At 50.9% G+C, this 18068-nt stretch overlaps 2 protein-coding genes, 1 non-coding gene and 1 pseudogene across 4 annotated transcripts; 2 read left to right on the forward strand and 2 right to left on the reverse strand.

The window, feature by feature from the left end:
- Positions 1–296: 296 nt before the first annotated feature.
- Positions 297–1924, reverse strand: LOC127485499 (immunoglobulin-binding protein 1 pseudogene; annotated as a pseudogene). The gene is made up of 2 exons (XR_016234880.1): positions 1813–1924; positions 297–1591 (listed from the first exon to the last, which is right to left on the reverse strand). The product of XR_016234880.1 is annotated as an immunoglobulin-binding protein 1 pseudogene (transcript).
- A 4154-nt stretch (positions 1925–6078) lies between these two features.
- LOC149125965 (olfactory receptor 2T27-like) lies at positions 6079–7017 on the reverse strand. The gene has a single exon (XM_089335826.1). The coding sequence runs from the start codon at positions 7015–7017 to the stop codon at positions 6079–6081; it is 939 nt and encodes a 312-aa protein (XP_089191952.1).
- A 2945-nt stretch (positions 7018–9962) lies between these two features.
- Positions 9963–10065, forward strand: LOC149125966 (U6 spliceosomal RNA). Its single transcript, XR_016236678.1, has one exon. It is a non-coding gene; the product is annotated as a U6 spliceosomal RNA (small nuclear RNA).
- Positions 10066–15862: 5797 nt separating this feature from the next.
- On the forward strand, positions 15863–17293 carry LOC149125967 (olfactory receptor 2AG2-like). Its single transcript, XM_089334636.1, has one exon. The coding sequence runs from the start codon at positions 15924–15926 to the stop codon at positions 16860–16862; it is 939 nt and encodes a 312-aa protein (XP_089190762.1). The 5' UTR covers positions 15863–15923; the 3' UTR covers positions 16863–17293.
- Positions 17294–18068: the final 775 nt, after the last annotated feature.

Here is an 18068-nt window from a genome sequence, read left to right on the forward strand (position 1 = left end):
TGTTTGGTTCTTTCTCAAGATTTCAGTCTCTGTGCTGAATTTCTCATTCACATTATGAGTTGTTTTCCTACTTTTTTTGCAGTAGAATGGATGCTTATTTTTCAGAGAAATCACACAGCAATTTATTAATTTTAAGTAATTTTTAAAATAGATTTCTCATATATTTATAAAATATATAAATAATTATATAAAAATTGTATAATTTTACCTTTTCAGTACTTGTTTCTTTCCCCGTGATAAACTGGAATACACCATAACACCAAAAACAAGACTGTTGGCTCACCATCTAGGACACAACTGCACAATGACACTTTATTAAATGCAAAGCAAGATTACAGCCTTTACCTTTGTTTCACAGAGCTGAGGCAGCAGCCCAGGGAGGGGACTGCATGGTTCCCCTTGGTGGGGCCGGTGTGTTCTGCAGTCCCCTCAGTTTTGGGAAGCAACCTGTCAGTTGCCACAGCCCCTAGCCTGGGTGCCCTTCAGTCACCCCCCACCCCTTGCTCTGTGGTGTTCTCACCATGCTCCTCCTCCTGTCTTCCTGTATCTTGCTGCTCTAGGATACTGTCAACTTACAGTGGGTTTATCTGGATGTAAGCTCACTGTAAGCTGAGCGGAACCTGCATTGCAGGTTCTGAAGTGTTTCAGTCAGCTCTCGGTGTCAGAGGGCTCTGGCGTCTCCTTGGCTATTCCTTGATCTGGCAACGCTTCAAATTTCTGATGCTGCTCGTACCAGTCATTCACGGTCATGGTTGCCAGACTCGGATAACCGGCTCCGAACACTTTAGCTTGGGTCACATTGCGAGTGAGAATGAAGGGCTTCACTGGAGGCCTCTCCTGGCGAGATGCGGGAGGCGCCGCCGCCTCTCCTGCGGAGTCTTTTTCTCGCAGAATCTCCATCTCCTGGTCAATGCTCTCAATCTCATCCAAGCTGATACCCGCCCACCTCCGGAGGTGGAGGAGGTGGTACTCACGGACACGCTCGTCCGCTGCCTGCCCGCTTTCCACAGCGCGTTTCAGCGCGGCCAGCCTGCTCTCCGCCTCCTTCCTCTGCCTGTACCTCTCTATCTTAGCCTCGCGTTGCGACGCCATGGCCTCGAGGCCAGGCCGGGCTGCGGCGGGCGCAGCGGCACTGCGTTCGGCTGCGCCGGCGCGGGTTCCAGGAAGCGGGAACTCGGCCAGCCGGTAGTGCCGGCACTGCGTGAGGTAGTTCAGGTAGTGTTCCCGCGCCTGCTGCAGGTGGGCCAGACGCTCGCCGGGGCGCACCTGCTTCACGGTGAGCGCGCCCTGCAGCGCCGGCAGCAGCAGGTACTTGAGGTCGGCGGAGGCGATGTCTTCCACGTCCTCGTTTCGGCTGAACAGGTCGAGCAGCGACAGCATGTCGGCGGCCTTCCCCAGGAGCTCCAAGCCCTCGGCCACGGCGTCCTGGACCGCCTGGGAACCGCTGGGCTCGGCCGCGGCCTCCGCCTGCTCCAGCAGCCGCCTGCCGGCCTCGAACAGCTCGGGCAGCCGCAGCGGCAGGGCCTTGTCCGCGGACGCTGCCATCTCGCGGCGGAGGCTGGCCGGGGCTTCACTCCCGGGTCACAGGTAACTGGAAAAGAAGAGTCAGGTGAGCGAAGGCAGGCACGGGAAAGGCGCGCCGGGCCCCGCACACGGCCTGCCGCAGAGCAAGGCCTCCGTCCAAACCAACCAGCCAGCAGGCACGCTTAGCCCGAGGCGCGCCCGAGCCCCGCGGGCCCCGAGGCCCGGTGTGGCGGGGGCACTCGGGCGCGAGGGGGCCGGGAGGGTGCGGGCCGCGGCGCGGGCCTTCACCTCGAGAGCCGCTCCCGCCCGGCGCCGCTCCGCAGGCCGACGGTTGCGCCGCAGGAAGTGCGCGTGGCGCCCTCGCTTCCGCCGGGCCGGCCTCTGGCGCCTGCGCAGTCGCGTCCCCGCGCCCGCCGAGCCCCCGCGTCGTCCCAGTGCAGGCGCCTCGGGAGCGCCCCGCCACCCGGTGGGCGCCTTCGCGCCACGCGGCGCCCACGTCCTGCTTTCGTGTACTCGGGGGTCGTGGGCTCCCCTTTCTCGCGCTTGGCCAGGTCACCCCGCTCCTGGGGGACGTCCCGCGGCCTTGTCCCCGCGTTGACGAGGGTGGCAGAGCCCCGTCTCCGTCCCTGCAGAGCGCGGCTTTCCTAGATGGTGTGTCGTGGGCGAGTCTGCTAGGCCGCTGTGCTTGGGTTCCAGCTGGACATCTCGCCGTAGTCTCGGCGTTTTGTCCTTGTGTAGCCGATGGCAGTCCTGGCAAGGGCGTGGGGTCCCGGCCCCGCCCAAGGGCTGGTGGTGGTGGCATCAGTGACGGACGGGTCACGCGCGCCCTCACCAGCAGGCCGCAGCCGTGGTGTGCGGGAGCACCTGCCCGCGCGTGGCTGGCGCGGGTGTGGGGGCCGTGTTGGTACAGGCTGCTCGGGGCAGCAGGAGAGGGAGAGCAGTACGGGGACGGGCTCCGAGTTCCTGGGTCCGGGGAGCCGCAGTCCCGCGCTGTGCCAGCCCCCCGCCGCCTGTCTCAGGCAGGGCTCTGGGATCGCGGCCGCACTGCTCCGTTTACTCGGCTTCGTGAGGCCCGAGTGGTTCTTCCTGATGTAGTGGAATACCTTCGGGTCCCGCAGATGGGATACGCAGGCCCTCTGTCCCCTACTGACCGGGGCCCGCGCTCTGGGGGGGTTGACAAGAAGGTGTGCGTTCCTTCTCTGAGCACAGCTGCCGGGAGCGCTCCGGGTGCCCCCACCCCCCCCTTGCTGGGCTGCAAACCTGCGGTGCCCGTGGATCCCTTTGAGGTGGCATTGCCAGTGTCCGCAGACGGCGCCTGTGAGGGACCTCCCCGGTGCCCCTTCCCCTGTCACGGGGCCAGGGCCGTGGCTGCTGGTGTGCTGTGTTTTTCTCTCCACTGCCACCCCAGTTCTCCCCGCCCTAGAGATGTCCGTGTGTCTCTGCTGGGCTCCAGGGCCACCCTGGGATACTGACCTCAAAGTATGCCATTTCCTTGTTGTTTGCTTCTCTCTGTAGGAGGAGGGGAGAAGTGGAATGCTGGTTCTCTCTATTTGGCCATCTTAGAAGTCCTATATGATTTATCCTATTTTACATTTACAGTCGTGTGCTGCTTTTTAAATGGGTGTGCATATGTGTATGTGGGGTGAAGTGGCAGGTTTTTGTTTGATGTTTCCTATATTTTGAAGCATCTCCTTTTTAGGACTTTAGGTAATGAAGTTGCACAAAATAACTATCTTCTCTCATCAAACAGTTCTTTTTCTTTCTTTCTTCTTTTTAAGAGAGTTGAAAATCTCAGGGCGATACTGAGACCTCTGGACCTAGGATACTCTGGGCAGTAACGAGTCTTCATGCATTTGTGTACCTCCTTTTTAAAAAGATATATTTATTTATTTGAAAGGCAGAGTAATGGAGAGAGAGGGAGAGAGTGAAGGAGGGAGTGAGGGATAGACAGAGAGAGAGAGAGAATCTTCTTTCTGCTGGTTCTTTCCCCAAATGGGCACAACAGCTGGAGCTGGGCCAATCCAAAGCCAGGGTTCCAGGCCTTCCACATGGGTGGCAGGGACCCAAACCCTTGGGCCATCTTCTGCTGCTTTTCCCAGGCCATTAGCAGGAGCTGGATGGGAAGTAGAACAGATGGGACTGGAACTGGTTCCCATATGGGATACCAGCACCACAAGCAGCGGTTTTACTTGCCACGCCACAGCCCAGCCCCTTCGTGAGACATTTCTAAAGAAAGATTTCCAATTATATCGGGAACCGCTGCTTCCTCCCCTGTAACTGCTGGCTGTGGAGATTTTGGCCGGGCAGTAGGCTCTTCCGGGCTTCTGGGACTGCCTTGTCTTTCTTCACTGCCAACTTAGTTGATTGCGCCTCCTTTCCACCAAGACCCTGGTGACAAGAGATCTTTTTCCTGGTGATTTTCTTTTCTCTTTTATTTTCTTAAAAACAAGTACATACATCAAAGCCTTATTTTGTCCTTGCTTGGCAGAAGAGGGCATATATAAAATTTTGTTTGTGTGAAGCCAACAGACTTCAGAAGCGAGTCAGACATGTGGCTCTTCTTCCTTTTTCCAGGTGAATCCCGTTCCAGTGGAATCCACCCCCTGCTTTGCTGCACCTGCATGTGGGTTGATGGGATGGGACAAAGTGCTGCAGGTGGTTAATGAGACATAATCAACATCATCATGGCCTTGCACACACCATGGCATCACTTCCCTGAGACAGTGCTAGCCTGGGTCTTTAAGCATGCTTTTAATCCGACAGGTCAGACTTTATATAAACTATCCCCCCCCCCTTTTTTTTTTGACAGGCAGAGTGGACAGTGAGAGAGAGAGACAGAGAGAAAGGTCTTCCTTTGCCGTTGGTTCACCCTCCAATGGCCACCATGGCCGGCGCGCTGCGGCCGGCGCACCGCGCTGATCCGATGGCAGGAGCCAGGAGCCAGGAGCCAGGTGCTTTTCCTGGTGTCCCATGGGGTGCAGGGCCCAAGCACTTGGGCCATCCTCCACTGCACTCCCTGGCCACAGCAGAGGGCTGGCCTGGAAGAGGGGCAACCGGGACAGAATCCGGCGCCCTGACCGGGACTAGAACCCGGTGTGCCGGCACCGCTAGGCGGAGGATTAGCCTAGTGAGCCGCGGCGCCGGCCCCGTTTTTTCTTTAATTTAGTGCAAGGAACTCAGGTTTATTGTCAGAAATGGAAATGATGGCTGATACCTGCGTGCGTGCTAAGGGGTAGAGCAAACGTTATTGTTTTTATATACCCAACCACTATCAGAAAGAACCCTGGTTTATACTCCTCCCCCAGCCCTACCTGCCATATGCCATTTATGGCACATTCATTTCTCCTTTGCATGGATAATTTACAGTAATCTCTTATGTGAAGAATGTCCTAGAAATTTTTGCTTGTTACATATTAATTTTTAGATCAAAATATTTCTTTCACATACCCCCCCACCACCATGCCCAACATATTTTGAATTTAAATACAATCATCTCTTGGAGAGGAATTTCAGGATGACTTAAGGGTATTCTTTCTAATTCTCAGTCCTTTGTTATATTCTTAGCAAGCCATGTTCCTCAGCGAATCTTCTGGATTTCTAATGACATATAAATAGCTTTCCATTCTCTAATTCGGTCACTCAACCAAGTCAACTAGTGGTGGGTGCGGCAGTGAACTGTTAAATTCAGTTGCAATCTATGCTCACACTGCCAGGTGTTGGAATGGTAATATTTCTACACGTGTAGATTCAGCCACATTCACCTTATTATCCTTTCCTGAAATGTGAATGTTAATTCACTACATGGCAGAGAGGTGATAGAAATGTAAAAACAAAACAAAACAAAAAAAACTCAGATGCAATCTACTAGTAGTAAATCTGCATATAACTTTCCATTTCCATCAAGCCTGATATAATTTTGCATTCTTAAAACTAAAGAAACTTCAAAGGTCTTTATATTATTCTTTTTTGGTAACAAGGACAATTACACAAAATAATTTAAGAGGCAGCATGGTATTTAAAAATAAAATGAGTTTTTTGGGTAGGTTTAGAAATGCCATAGATGTCATCTAATAAAGCCCCTTCATTTTACACTCTTAAGCTTTCACCTTCACTTTAGGAGAGTTTGGAAACGAACATTTCTGGACTTTCTGTCGTGGTTGACCTTTCTTGACCAGACTTGATTCATATCTCCTTGAATAAAGCATCGCTGATTCACATCCTTTTCTTGGCAAAACCTCATCACCATCACTACTCCTCCCACAGTGACTCCCCTCAAACCCACAGCAATGCCGTTGGCACCACCACCACTACTGTCACCATCATCATCAACTCTGGAATGCCCACTCCTTGAGGATCATAGTCCCAGAGTGTGAACCTAGCATACTCGGGCTGAATGGCCACAGCACATTCCACCAGTTTTACGTCTGTGTCCTGAATCCATGGAGCCAGTGGTGCCATTGCAGTTTCAACCTCACGACCAGAGGCCTCGACGTCCAACAGGGCTGACTGAGCTGAAACAGAGCTCGTGGCTAAGGTTTGCCGTATATTTGTGGTCTAGAGTGAGGTTGGACAGCATCCCAGCGCCTTTTTCAGAGCCCCCACCACCTCCTTATTCCTCAGACTGTAGATGAGGGGGTTCATCATGGGGGTGAGGATGGCACCAAGCAAGAAGAGGACCTGGTCCAGCTTGGGGCTGTGGTAGGAGCTTGGCCTCATGTAGACCAGCATGGCCGGGCCAAAGTAGAGGCTCACCACAGCCAGGTGAGAGGAACAGGTAGCCAGGGCTTTGTTTCTGCCCTCAGGGGAGTTCATGCGGAGAACAGCAAGGAAGATGAGCACGTATGAAGTCAAGATGAGGGACAGGGGAATGAGGAGCACCACAATGCTGGTCGCCACCACAGCCTTCTCGTAGGCAGAGATGTCCTCACAGGCCAGCTTGAGGATGGCCATGACCTCACAAAGGAAATGAGAAATCTCTGTGGAACCACAGATTGGGAAGTGCATGGCGTAGGCAGTGTGTGCCAGTGATAAAAAGGCACCCCCAGCCCAGGAGACGGCAGCCATCTGCAGGCAGACCCTCTGGCTCATGAGGAGGGCATATCTCAGAGGGTTGCAGATGGCCACGTACCGGTCGTAGGACATGAAGGTGATGAGGATACACTCAGCAATGCCTAGAGTCAGAAAGAAAAAGATCTGAGCTGCACAGGCCACCCGTGAGATTTTTCTCTGCCCTAAGAAGAAGTCGGCTGCCATCTTGGGCACGGTGCTAGAGATTAGGGTCAGGTCCATGAGAGCCAGCTGGCTGAGCAGGAAGTACATGGGTGTGTGGAGGTGAGAGTCCACCCAGATCAGAAGAATTAGTGCAGAGTTTGCAGTGAGAGCCACCGTGTAGATCAGGAGGATGGCAGAGACAAGGAGGGTGACGTGGTTCATGCCAGGGAAGAGGCCCAGGAGGATGAAGTCCGTGTCTGAAGACTTATTCCTGCTGTCCATGACTGCCTTGTTAGTGGAGAGTAGTCGTGCCTGGAAAGACATGAGAGTGGGGGAGTTCAGAAGTGCTCCAGTGGCTGCTACCCAGCTTACCTGCCATCAGTGTTCAGTTAAGCCCTGTGCACTGTTGGGGTGGGAGCCTCAATTCTTGGCTGGCTGTTAGCAGGAGGTCTCTCAGTTCCTGCACTTGAGTGGCGCAAGGCACCATGTACAATATGGCTTCCTTCAGGAAAGATAGGAAGATAAAGAGGGGAAAGGGAGAGAAAGATGGAAGTCCTGGTCTTTTTGAACCTAGGGTCAGCATTGTTGAATGAATGGGTCCAGCCTTTGGGGAAAAATTGCACAAAGGCTTGGGGACTAGTGGGCAGGATCATTGGGGTTCTCCTTGGGCCTGCCTGATACAAAGCTTCTCCAATTAATTAAGGGTATTTTTGTCATACCCTTAAAGTTCAGGCTTAAAGGATGCCTTAAGAGTCAGCTTCCCTCTTAATCCCCAGTCATTGATATCTTCCTGTTACTTGGTGATAAAGAAATTATGAGTCACAAAAGCTCTAAATGATTGGTCCTGGACCACCCGAATCTGTACCCATGAAGGGCCTGGGTCTCCCACATTCCCTCAACTTACTGTGAGAGCTCTCCTATAAATGATGTCTTGAGTTGTGTTCAGCTTGTTCACGTTAACTCTTCTACTTGCACATCACTGAGGGGACAAACAAGATGCTGCAAGTCAGTATACAGTAATTCACTTTCCTGCACAAGGAAGGGATGGATATTTAGAAATCTGAGTGTAACTTTTACATTATTAGTTTATTAAAATTATGTAGAGATTTCTAGATCTACAACATACGTGAAGTATTCATGTATTACAGCTTTGTACATTTATGAATTTCCTTGAAACTTTAAAAGTATACCCATTTAAAAGAGATACATTTAGCTTTTATGCCTTGAAAGCAGGTCTGCACATATGCACATGGTCAGTATATGCTTTGGGTGTGTCCGTGTCTCAGCAGATCAGCAGTTTTCAGGACTGTTAGGAAAATGATCATTTCAGTCGGTCTGCAAGGTGCTGGAAAGAGCAGAACAACGTTCTGCTTGGGGACAGCAGTTGACAGCAGTTGATTTCGGGTGGAATCTATGACTTGAAGTAAGCCTCAGTATCCAGCATGCCGGCCCACTTTTCTTTTGCTAGACCTGGTGTTTTACTGTTCTTCTCCTGTTTCTTTTGGCTTCCCTTTCCCAGTGAGCTGTCAACTCTTTTACATGTTTCCTGTAATTTTCTTTTCCTTTCACCTTCACTTTCAGAGAAAAAGCAAAGTCTGATTTTCCTGATCGTTTTCAGAAAGAGGAAAATGTATTTGAACAGAAAGTGTGTCACTGATGTTGGGGAAATGGGTCTCCCCAGCTTCTGATGGGTGACATGACAGGTGGAGCCTGCTTCCCTTCACGGACATCACATGGCCAGAGGAGCCCGTAATCCATGGCTACTACTGGAGTTTTCCTTATTTTTAAAGATTTGTTTTGTAAAGTTGATCACTTTGGGGAAATTTCCTCAATGGATCACTTTTGAGTCAGTTCAACAGTGGGGAGAAAGAGGATGAGGGTTGTTCCTTTTTTCTAGGTCAAAGGCAGTCATTTAAAGGGCAACTCACAGCGATGTAAAAACATCTTACAAAACAGAAGCTAATCTGAAACTTTGGATTTGTTTGCGAAATGTTTTTTATCTTAGTCCAAAGAACCGACTTCTGACTCCACTGAAATAAGGCTGCTAATGACACACGTTGAATACAATGAAGACAGATTTTGGGTCAAGGAGACTGGCTCCCCTCCCCCTCATCTTACCTTGGTTTCCTGGGCAAATCTATGGATATGTGGGTTGACAACCTATGCATGTCTTGGCTCTTGTCCATTTTCTTGGGGGCCATCAAGTCAGGTAGACAGAAGCTATGATTTCTTCTTGCCATCTATATGAGAAAATTTGGGTATTGTTATGTGGGATTTTATGCAAAGCTTTTCTCCATAGTTTGGGATTTCATCTAGCTGATGGAGGCACTCATTTCTCCGCGCAGTTCTCTGCAGTGACAAGGACCTTTAGCTGCCCTTTCTATGTTGTGTTTCCCCAAGAGACACAGTGAACACGGACTCGAAGCCCTCTCCGGTCCCTGTAGATCCTTTGATTGTCCTGGGTGCCTGCTCCAGGTCTGCTCTGAGCCAGTTGCACATGGGAATGTGGTGGGGCTGCAGTCGAGATTTGAGATTGGAAAACACGTTGCATTTGTTCTGGAACGTACAGTTGAGCCATGCTTTCACGTACCTCCTGTTGTGTGCTCAGGAGCATGATGTGAGGTGGAGACTATGCTCTGTCATCTCAACATTTCAGAAAGAGCGATATTCAAAGTCATGTAGCTCCTGAGGTTCAGGACAGTAACACACACCTTCTTTCCTAATTGCAGATAACCCTGGATTTTTTGTTCAAACTGCTCCCACTGAATTTTTTTTCAAAGATTTATTTATTTATTTATTTGAAAGGCAGAGTTACAGAGAGGCAGAGGCAGAGACATAGAGGTCTTCCATCCACCGCTTCATTCCCTAAATGGCTGCAATAGCAGCTGGAGCTGGGCCAATCCAAAGCCAGGAGCCAGGAGCTTCTTTTGGGTCTCCCACATAGGTGCAGGGGCCCTAGGACTTAGGCCATCTTCTACTGCTTTCCCAGGCCATGGCAGAGAGCTGGATCAGAAGAGGAGTAGCTGGGACTTGGACTGGCCCCCATAGGGGATGCTGGCACTGCAGGTGGCGGCTCTACCCTTTATGCCACAGCACCGGCCCCTGAATTTGTTTTGTTTCCAAAATAACCAATAGGAAAATGAAACCTCCACCTGCCTTCCTCCTACCTGCCCTCAACCTCAGGTATACCTCGAGTTGGAAAAGACTCATCTTTAAGAGGTGCTTTCCTGCTCACTTTGGCAGCACATATACTAAACTTGGAATGATACAGATTAGCATGGCGTCTGCAGAAGGATGACATGCATGGGGCCGGCGCTGTGGCATAGTGGGTAAAGCCACCTCCTGCAATGCTAGCATCCCATATGGGTGCTGGTTCAAGACCAGGCTGCTCTGTTTCCGATCCAGCTCTCTGCTGTGACCTGGGAAAACAGTAGAAAATGGCTGAAGTCCTTGGGCCCCTGCACCCATGTGGGAGACCCAGAAGAAGCTCCTAGCTCCTGGCTTTGGATCGGCACAGCTCCACCCGTTGCAGCCATCTGGGGAGTGAACCAACGGATGGAAGACCTCTCTCTCTCTCTCTCTCTCTCTGCATCTCCTCTCTCTGTAACTGTTACTTTCAAGTAAAAATAAATAATTTTTTTTAAAAAAGAAAGATGACATGCAAATTCGTGAAGTATTCCATATTTTTTTTTTTTAAAAATAGGTAGTTTCTTTGGTTCACCAGATTGTACATGTGGGAGTGATTGTTTGGGTGTGTGTAAGCATTAAGTAGCCAGGTACATGCAGTGTATTTTATAAATGCTCTTTTTTAAAAAAAGATTATTTATTTATTTGTTTGAGAGGTAGAGACAGAGAGAGAGAGGTCTTCCATCTACTGGTTCACTCCCCAAATTGCCGCAACATCTGGAGCTACGCCGATCCAAAGTCAGGAGACAGGAGCTTCTTCCGGGTGCGGGGGTACAAGGGCTTGGGCCATCTTCTACTGCTTTTCTAGGCCACATTAGAGAGCTGGATTGGAAGAGGAGCAGCCAGAACTAGAACCAGCGCCCATATGGGATGCTGGGACCGCAGGCAAAGGATTAACCTACTGCACCATGGCACATGCACACAAGTCAGAAACACCTTTGGATGTGTGCTAGGTTAACACTGATATCTGTTGAATAAACTCAAGGATTAGCTTTAACTCTGAAATCCCAATAGCAAGTTAACCAGGCATTGTAATTGTCCTCAAATAAGGGATGATGTCGCTGGCATGACTGGAAATAAGATAAGGTGAGGAACGTCCTAGGGATGCAAATCCTTTTTGGAGGAGGGGATTTATTTCCACTCTTCACAGTCATATCATGCTTCGCATACCCAGTTTTTAGTTTTGATCGAATTGTTCTGTTGATTTTAGCTGCCTTTCAATGCAGTCTATTCTATTTAAGGCAGGGATAACAACAACATAAATAATAATAACTAACTTATGATGTGTTTTCTAAGACTTGGAACTCGTGTAAGGTCTCTGTGTTGTCTCAGTGAATCCTCGCAGTGCTCCCAAGACCCCAGTGAGGTCATCATTAATGGTCGTCACAAGTTCTTCCATCACTTTCAAGATTTAAACAGCTGCATGCTTGATTTAAAAACAAGAGGCACTTCTCTGAGGCCTATACAACATCTTTGCCGGCACCTCAGTGCATAGCTCTGTACCTCAGTGTCTGTATCTCAGGGCCTGTGGCTATACTCCGAGGGTCAGTGATTGCAGGAATGCTTGTTTAACAGTGCCTGTTTGAACCGTGGTTACTTTGGGAGTTCCTTTACAGAGAGAGATGTTGAAACTCAGTTCATAGATGACATTAGTGTATGCTTTGTGGACGTTATTCGGGTAGACACATTGACATCCCACTATGGACAGTGGCTTATTGTTTGTCATGGAATTGGGGGAGTGAGTGCAGGGCAAAGGATCAAAGGCAGGGCCTCCAAGGCATGCATTAGAGCCATTTCTGATGGGGGGGCCTGAGATGTCCCAGGGAACTGAACTGTGACCGGGAGCTCTGGAGTTGGCTCTTGGGAATGCCAGGGTAGTCAAAGAGTCTGCAGAAAATAGAATTAAAATATAAGTTCACTTTGGTACAAAGTGTTTGAAACCCATGCATAGTTTTTTTTTTTTTTAAATTAAAAAATTTTTAAAATTTATTTGACAGAAAGAGAGACAGAGAGAAAGGTCTTCCTTCCGTTGAGTAACCCCCAAATGGCCACTATGGCTGGAGCTACGCCAATCTGAAGCCAGGAGCCAGGTGCCTCGTCCTGGTATCCCATGTGGGTGCAGGGGCCCAAGCACTTAGGCCATCTTCCACTGCACTCCCGGGCCACAGCAGAGAGCTGGACTGGAAGAGGGGCAACCGGGACAGAATTCGGCGCCCCAACCGGGACTAGAACCTGGGGTGCCAGTGCCGCAGGCGGAGGATTAGCCAAGTGTGCCACGGTGCCAGCCCCATAGTTTTTTTTTTTTTTTTTTTTGACAGGCAGAGTGGACAGTGAGAGAGACAGACAGAGAGAGAAAGGTCTTCCTTTGCCGCTGGTTCACCCTCCAATGGCTGCCGCTGCAGCCGGCGCACCGCGCTGATCCTGGCAGGAGCCAGGAGCCAGGTGCTTTTCCTGGTCTCCCATGGGGTGCAGGGCCCAAGCACCTGGGCCATCCTCCACTGCACTCCCTGGCCATAGCAGAGAGCTGGCCTGGAAGAGGGGCAACCGGGACAGAATCCGGCGCCCCAACCGGGACTAGAACCCGGTGTGCCGGCGCCGCAAGGTGGAGGATTAGCCTATTGAGCCACGGCGCCGGCAGCCCCATAGTTTTTTAATAATCAACATTTTCAGTGACCTTGTGGGACTCTCTGTCATTGTCTAAAGCGGTGTAACCTTATTTCCATCTGTTGCTCTTCTTTCCAGGGGCCACCTCAGCCTCCTGGGCCACTGGGTTTGTTTTCAGGCAGTCTCATAACTCGTAGCCTCAGTCCATGGTTTGGGCTCTCAGAAAAGTTAGGTAGCTTTCCTTGGATCTCTTTCCTCACCCACTTACTCCACCCACAGCGTTCCCTGCTGGGGCTGTTCATTGCAGGGCCCATCTCTTGTTCATCTGTTATGGTTTCTATACAACAGGCTGTGCCTTTAACATATTTCCAAATGAAAAGTATTTTTTAAAGAGTTTGATAATAGTCAGAAAATGTGCGAGGTGGTGGTTAGGGGTGTGTGTGTGTGAAAGAGAAATGGAAACCACTGGAGCAGAGTCCAGAGCTGAGTACAGGAAGAGAGACACTTCAGGGAGTAAGGGAGATGTTCTTTAGAAAAAGTATAGAGTGCATCAAAGAGATCCTCTCTCTCTCCCTGCACCCACCTCAGATTGTCTAATCAACGTGCCTGACACTGTTCTTACACTCTCGAGGAGGACAGTTTGTAGTCACCGCATCTCTGCTTAGGCATCCACGGCTGACCAGGGTGGGAAGGGCGGGCATGGGGCAGTGCTGGACGGGCCGGGGCAGGGCCATGACCGCTTGTCTGGCTGTCCAGACCCGAGCACAGGCATGTCTGTGACTTTTTGCCTGATGGCGGCAGCTTGGTCTGGGGACTTGGAATAATTAATGCCTGAGGGTTTTGTTGGGCCAGGACGCTCCCCCGAGATAGCTGCTCTGCGATCGGCATCCCCTGCGTGCGCTCCCTGCTGTGCCTGGGGCATGGGCCCAGCATGATCAGGCAGGAAGGTGCTGCCTGGCACCCACCCAGCACTGCGAGTTCTCTTGCCTCGCCAGCCTCGGCTCATGCCCAGAGGGGAGGAGTGCGTCTCTGCGCCTTCCCAGGGCCTGCCCCTGCGGGCTTGAGTGAGAGGTATGAGGTCAGCTCCCTGGGGACAGCATGGCCGGATCATGTGCCAGAGTGCCAGTCTCTCCTCTGGGGGAGCAGCCCTTGTTCAGGGGTGGTGGGAGTGCTGACCAAGGCAGGGGCCGTTCAGAGCGTGTGGGCACCGCGCAGGGTGCTGCCAGCCGCAGTCCCGCTCTGCACGTTTAGCTCAGCCTCACAGCCTCGCTCTGGTCTCCCTGCCACCTGCCATGTCCGGCGTACCAGGTGGGCAGCCATGTCCTGACTCTGTACATTGTTGCTCTGTTCGGATGCCATCTGGACCACATTCCCGGTTAACGTGAGTCAGCTTTGATGACCACAGGCCTGGCAGTTATGATTCAGGAAGAAGAGACAGAAATGCAGTGGAAAGAAAATCCTTTCTTGATTTGCTGTTTTATCCCAGATGAACATGGGAAAAACTACTTAGGATCCAGGTATAGGCTGGTTGAGCGAGGGGAGAGGCAGAGTGTTCTGGCAAGGCTGACGCCTACAGAGCAAACCTTGCCTTGTGATGCACGTGGCCAGGACACCCTCTTGTGTACTCACAGAGAACAGTGAGAGTGTTGGCCATCACCCCTACTGCTGCCCAGGCTCTGTGGCCCATGCTGTGTAAGCACCTGCTCATCCCATGCTGGCAACGCACATCATGCAGGTGTTTGAGTGGCTGAGTGCAGGGGCTCTGCCACCAGACTGCATGGGTTGGAACCCTGCCTGGGTGGTCAGGAGCTGTGTGCTGTGGGGTGAGTGGGCTGCCCTCTGTGCTTTTGCCCCCACTCAGAGTTGTTTGTGAACAATGAAGGAGGACTCCAGTGTGGAGGATTCTGATAGCCAGCATGTGGCCAGAATCTGTTGTCTTTTAGCATTGTTTTGTTGTATGCACTTCCCAAATGAGGAAACCAGGGCTTCAGGTCACCAGGCACCTTCATTAAGGTATTTTGGAAGTGAGCAAAAATCCCAACCAAGTCGTGTCCTCCACTTTCTTCTAGGTGCCACCCACAGAAGCCCCAGGTCAGGGCCATGGAGCTTCCCTCCCCTCTGGTCCTCATAGTGGCCAGCTTGTGCCTTTTCTTCCTTTGGGTCCCGAGTGGATGCTTTCTAAGAGTTACCTTCCCTGACGTGCACCTCATCTGAAACAGGTACATGACGGAGTTACAGAACCTCCGCTCCTCCGTCGCCGTGCTCATGACACCTGCAGGGAGTTCTTTGTGTGCCTGCCTGCCTGCTACTGCCTGGTATTCTGATGAATGCTGCCTCCCCAGAGGTGGTCCTGCTCTCATGGTGGAGTGATAGTGAGTATCCATGCTTGGCACGAGGAAGCGCTCAGTAAGTGCTTGGTAAGTGGAAAGATCTGTAGGTGCTTGGGGCTTCAGTAGGTGCTTTGTGAGTAGGTTCTTGCTTAGGGAGGATTCTGGGCAGGGCATGGGAAGTGCTTAAACCTCTCCTCCACTGGCGGTGATTATGAATCAGGCACAGCAGTGCATCATGGTCTCCGCCCACTCCTCCTTTGGCTTATCTTTCCCAAGTGCTGCTTGGAGTGTGTAACCCCTGCAAGATGATGTCAAGTGACACATCTGATCCAAGTCTGGTAGGACCCAGGAGTGAGCAGGATTTGGGAGAATCCTGTAAGGATCGAGTCAGAGGAAAACACGGGGAGGAGAATCGGAAGTCTTGTGGAGAGGGTGGGTGTTTCATATGCAGAGAGAAGGATCAATACATTATGTGTAGGATATCTAGCTTGTTTTGCCAAGGCATCTGGAACTTTGGGGCTCCTTTTGCTGTGTCTTTAGGTTTCTGGGAGTCGAGGCAACATCATCGCTGACATTCACTGCCTTGCGAAGCCTCCTTCCAAAGCACAGGGTGAGGCGCAGCACACTCAGCTGTGCAGTCTGATCTCACTCCTTATCTAAAATCGCCTCCACCACTCCTGGCCTGGCCACGGCATAGAGTGGCCGGCATGCTCTGGGGTCTTGGCAGTCTCACAGTCCCAGCAAACACCAGGCAGCTACAACCATGACTTTCCGTGAAATGATAAATGCATTCCACAGGAACAATGCTGTGGTCCACAAACACCCCAGTTCCTGTGTTGGCTGTGTAAACCGGGTACCATGATCTGTCCCCCTCAGTTGTCACTTGAAAATGACTGAATACAGGAAAAAACATGCAAAAAACATTTCCTTATATCCAGACCTCTGGCTTTATTTAAATCTCCATAACAATCAGAAAGGTTGAATAAGATGTAGGGTGTTCACAAAGCCTTAAGGTGCATTTTATTTTCCTACTCTCATCAGAATCAGCTCAGGTAATTAAAACCCTGGATGGGGAACAGGAACAAGACAGCCAGCGTCAGCTTTGTCCTCTTGGGGCTCTTCTCCAACTCCAGGCACCCCGAGTTTCTCATCTCCATCGTTCTTCTGACTTATGTTGCTGCTGTTTCTGGAAATGCCACCCTGATCACCCTCATCCTGCTGGACCCCCAGCTCCACACCCCCATGTATGTCCTGCTCAGCCAGCTGTCACTCATGGACTTGACTTTGACTTTATCCACCGTCACCAAGATGGCTGCTGACTTCTTCTCCGGGACGCGACAAATCTCAAAGGTCGGCTGTGGGACCCAGATGTTCTTCTACTTGACCTTAGGAGCAGCAGAGAGTGTCCTCCTGACCCTCATGGCCTATGACCGCTACGTGGCCATCTGTAACCCACTGAGATATTGCACGCTCATGAGTCCCAGGGTCTGCCTGCTCATGGTCGCCATGACCTGGGTGGGGAGTTCTCTTGCTTCCTTATCCCATACCATCTATGTAATGCACTTCCCCACGTGCGGCTCCATGGAGATTCAGCACTTCTTCTGTGAAGTGATGGCCTTCCTGAAGCTCTGCTGTGAGGACACCTCCGTTTATGAGAAAGTGGTGCTCATCACGGGCACAGTATTGCTCCTGATCCCTTTCAGCCTCATCCTGGCTTCCTACGCCCTCATCTTCCTCACTGTCTTCCACATGAACTCCCCTAAAGGGAGGAACAAAGCCCTGGCCACCTGCTCCTCCCACCTCACTGTGGTGAGTCTCTACTTTGGTCCAGCCATGGTCATCTACATGACACCGAGTTCTACTCTTTCCCCAGAGCTGGACAGACATCTCTTTGTACTTGATACCGTAATCACGCCCCTGTTGAACCCTCTGATCTACAGTCTCCGCAACAAGGAAGTAGTGAGGGCTCTGAAGAAGGCCCTGGGGAGACAGCTCGTTTCAAAATAGCCTGGGAACACTTGGCAAACACACGTGTCCCTAGACCAAAAGGCAAATACTGCGTGGGCGTACACTTAGCATCAGGTGTGTTTGTTTCCCTGAGTGTGATAACAGTTGGGAACCTATGACCTTAGAGACCCTGCTGAGATGGCAGGAAGGTGACATGGTCAGTTTTGAAACTAATAGTGGCTGCACCACACCTGGGTCTCTGCACTGTATGTTTCTATAGTGTGTGGAACTGATGTTATGTGATATAGTTCAGGATGTGCTATACTGTCTCATAGTTCATATTAAATGATGTGATGTTATTTGGTTGTGGGGTTTTGGGGAGGTCCTGGCATATATACAGGCACAAGATGGGTCTTCAAAATTTCATGAACAATGTGTATCCCCCCAAAATATTATGCTTTAATTTCAAAAAAAAAAATTTTCACCAAAAAGCTTGTCTTACTCCTACTTTCCATGAGCTTTATGGAGCATGTGTATGTGAGTGTGTGTCTGTGTGTACATGGCGTCCAGGAGCTGTTATTTCACCTCATGGATCAGCACATACATTTCCTGACACTCCTGCTGTCATGCTCTGTCTCGTGAAGAGTAACATCGGAGAAGGCCAGGTCTGGTCTCTATGCATTTGCTGCTCTTTCCCAGGATCTAGAGCAATGCCTGCATTGTATCTGGGAGGCCGAGGACATCGGCTACTAACTGCGCTAAGTGCCCACTTCCTTCTTGGTTCTAGTACTGCCTGGTCTAATACTGCCTTTGGTCTGGTTGTAGCCCTAGAGGTCGTCTCCTAAATATGAGTGCTTGGGGTCCAGTAGCTTTGCTGTCCCCCCAGGAGGCAGTGTTAGTCCTTGGCCAGCCACACAGCAGCAGCGTGGCAAACAGTGTTAGCTGTGTGCCACGTGCAGGCAGCACCGTGAGGCAGGTCTTGTGCTGGACTCTTGTTGCACTGTTTGCATTTTAAATGTCAGAACAGCTTCAGTATTCATAGAAAGAACTCACTTTTCACATTTTAACAGTGTAGTTACCCAAAGGAAAGGGTTGAGGTTCTGAGCAAGTTTATAGCTGTTTACTTGTTTTTGCCATGAAAGCAAATAGCAAATGTGAGGTGTGAGAAAGACAGTGTGGGTGGCTTAGAAAAATTCCAGTGAGCCCGTTGGAGCCTCGTCTCAGCTGTGTGTAATTAAAAGGAATGTTGTAGGCTCACATCTGGCA

The sequence above is a fragment of the Oryctolagus cuniculus genome, chromosome 6 (assembly GCF_051225735.1).
Source record: "Oryctolagus cuniculus isolate XC-2025 breed Fujian yellow rabbit chromosome 6, ASM5122573v1, whole genome shotgun sequence".
NCBI classification, from domain to species: domain Eukaryota; kingdom Metazoa; phylum Chordata; class Mammalia; order Lagomorpha; family Leporidae; genus Oryctolagus; species Oryctolagus cuniculus.

Coding starts and splice junctions, on each gene's coding strand:
- LOC149125965 (XM_089335826.1), bottom strand. CDS start 7,017: ATGGACAGCAGGAATAAGTCTTCAGACACGGACTTCATCCTCCTGGGC.
- LOC149125967 (XM_089334636.1), top strand. CDS start 15,924: ATGGGGAACAGGAACAAGACAGCCAGCGTCAGCTTTGTCCTCTTGGGG.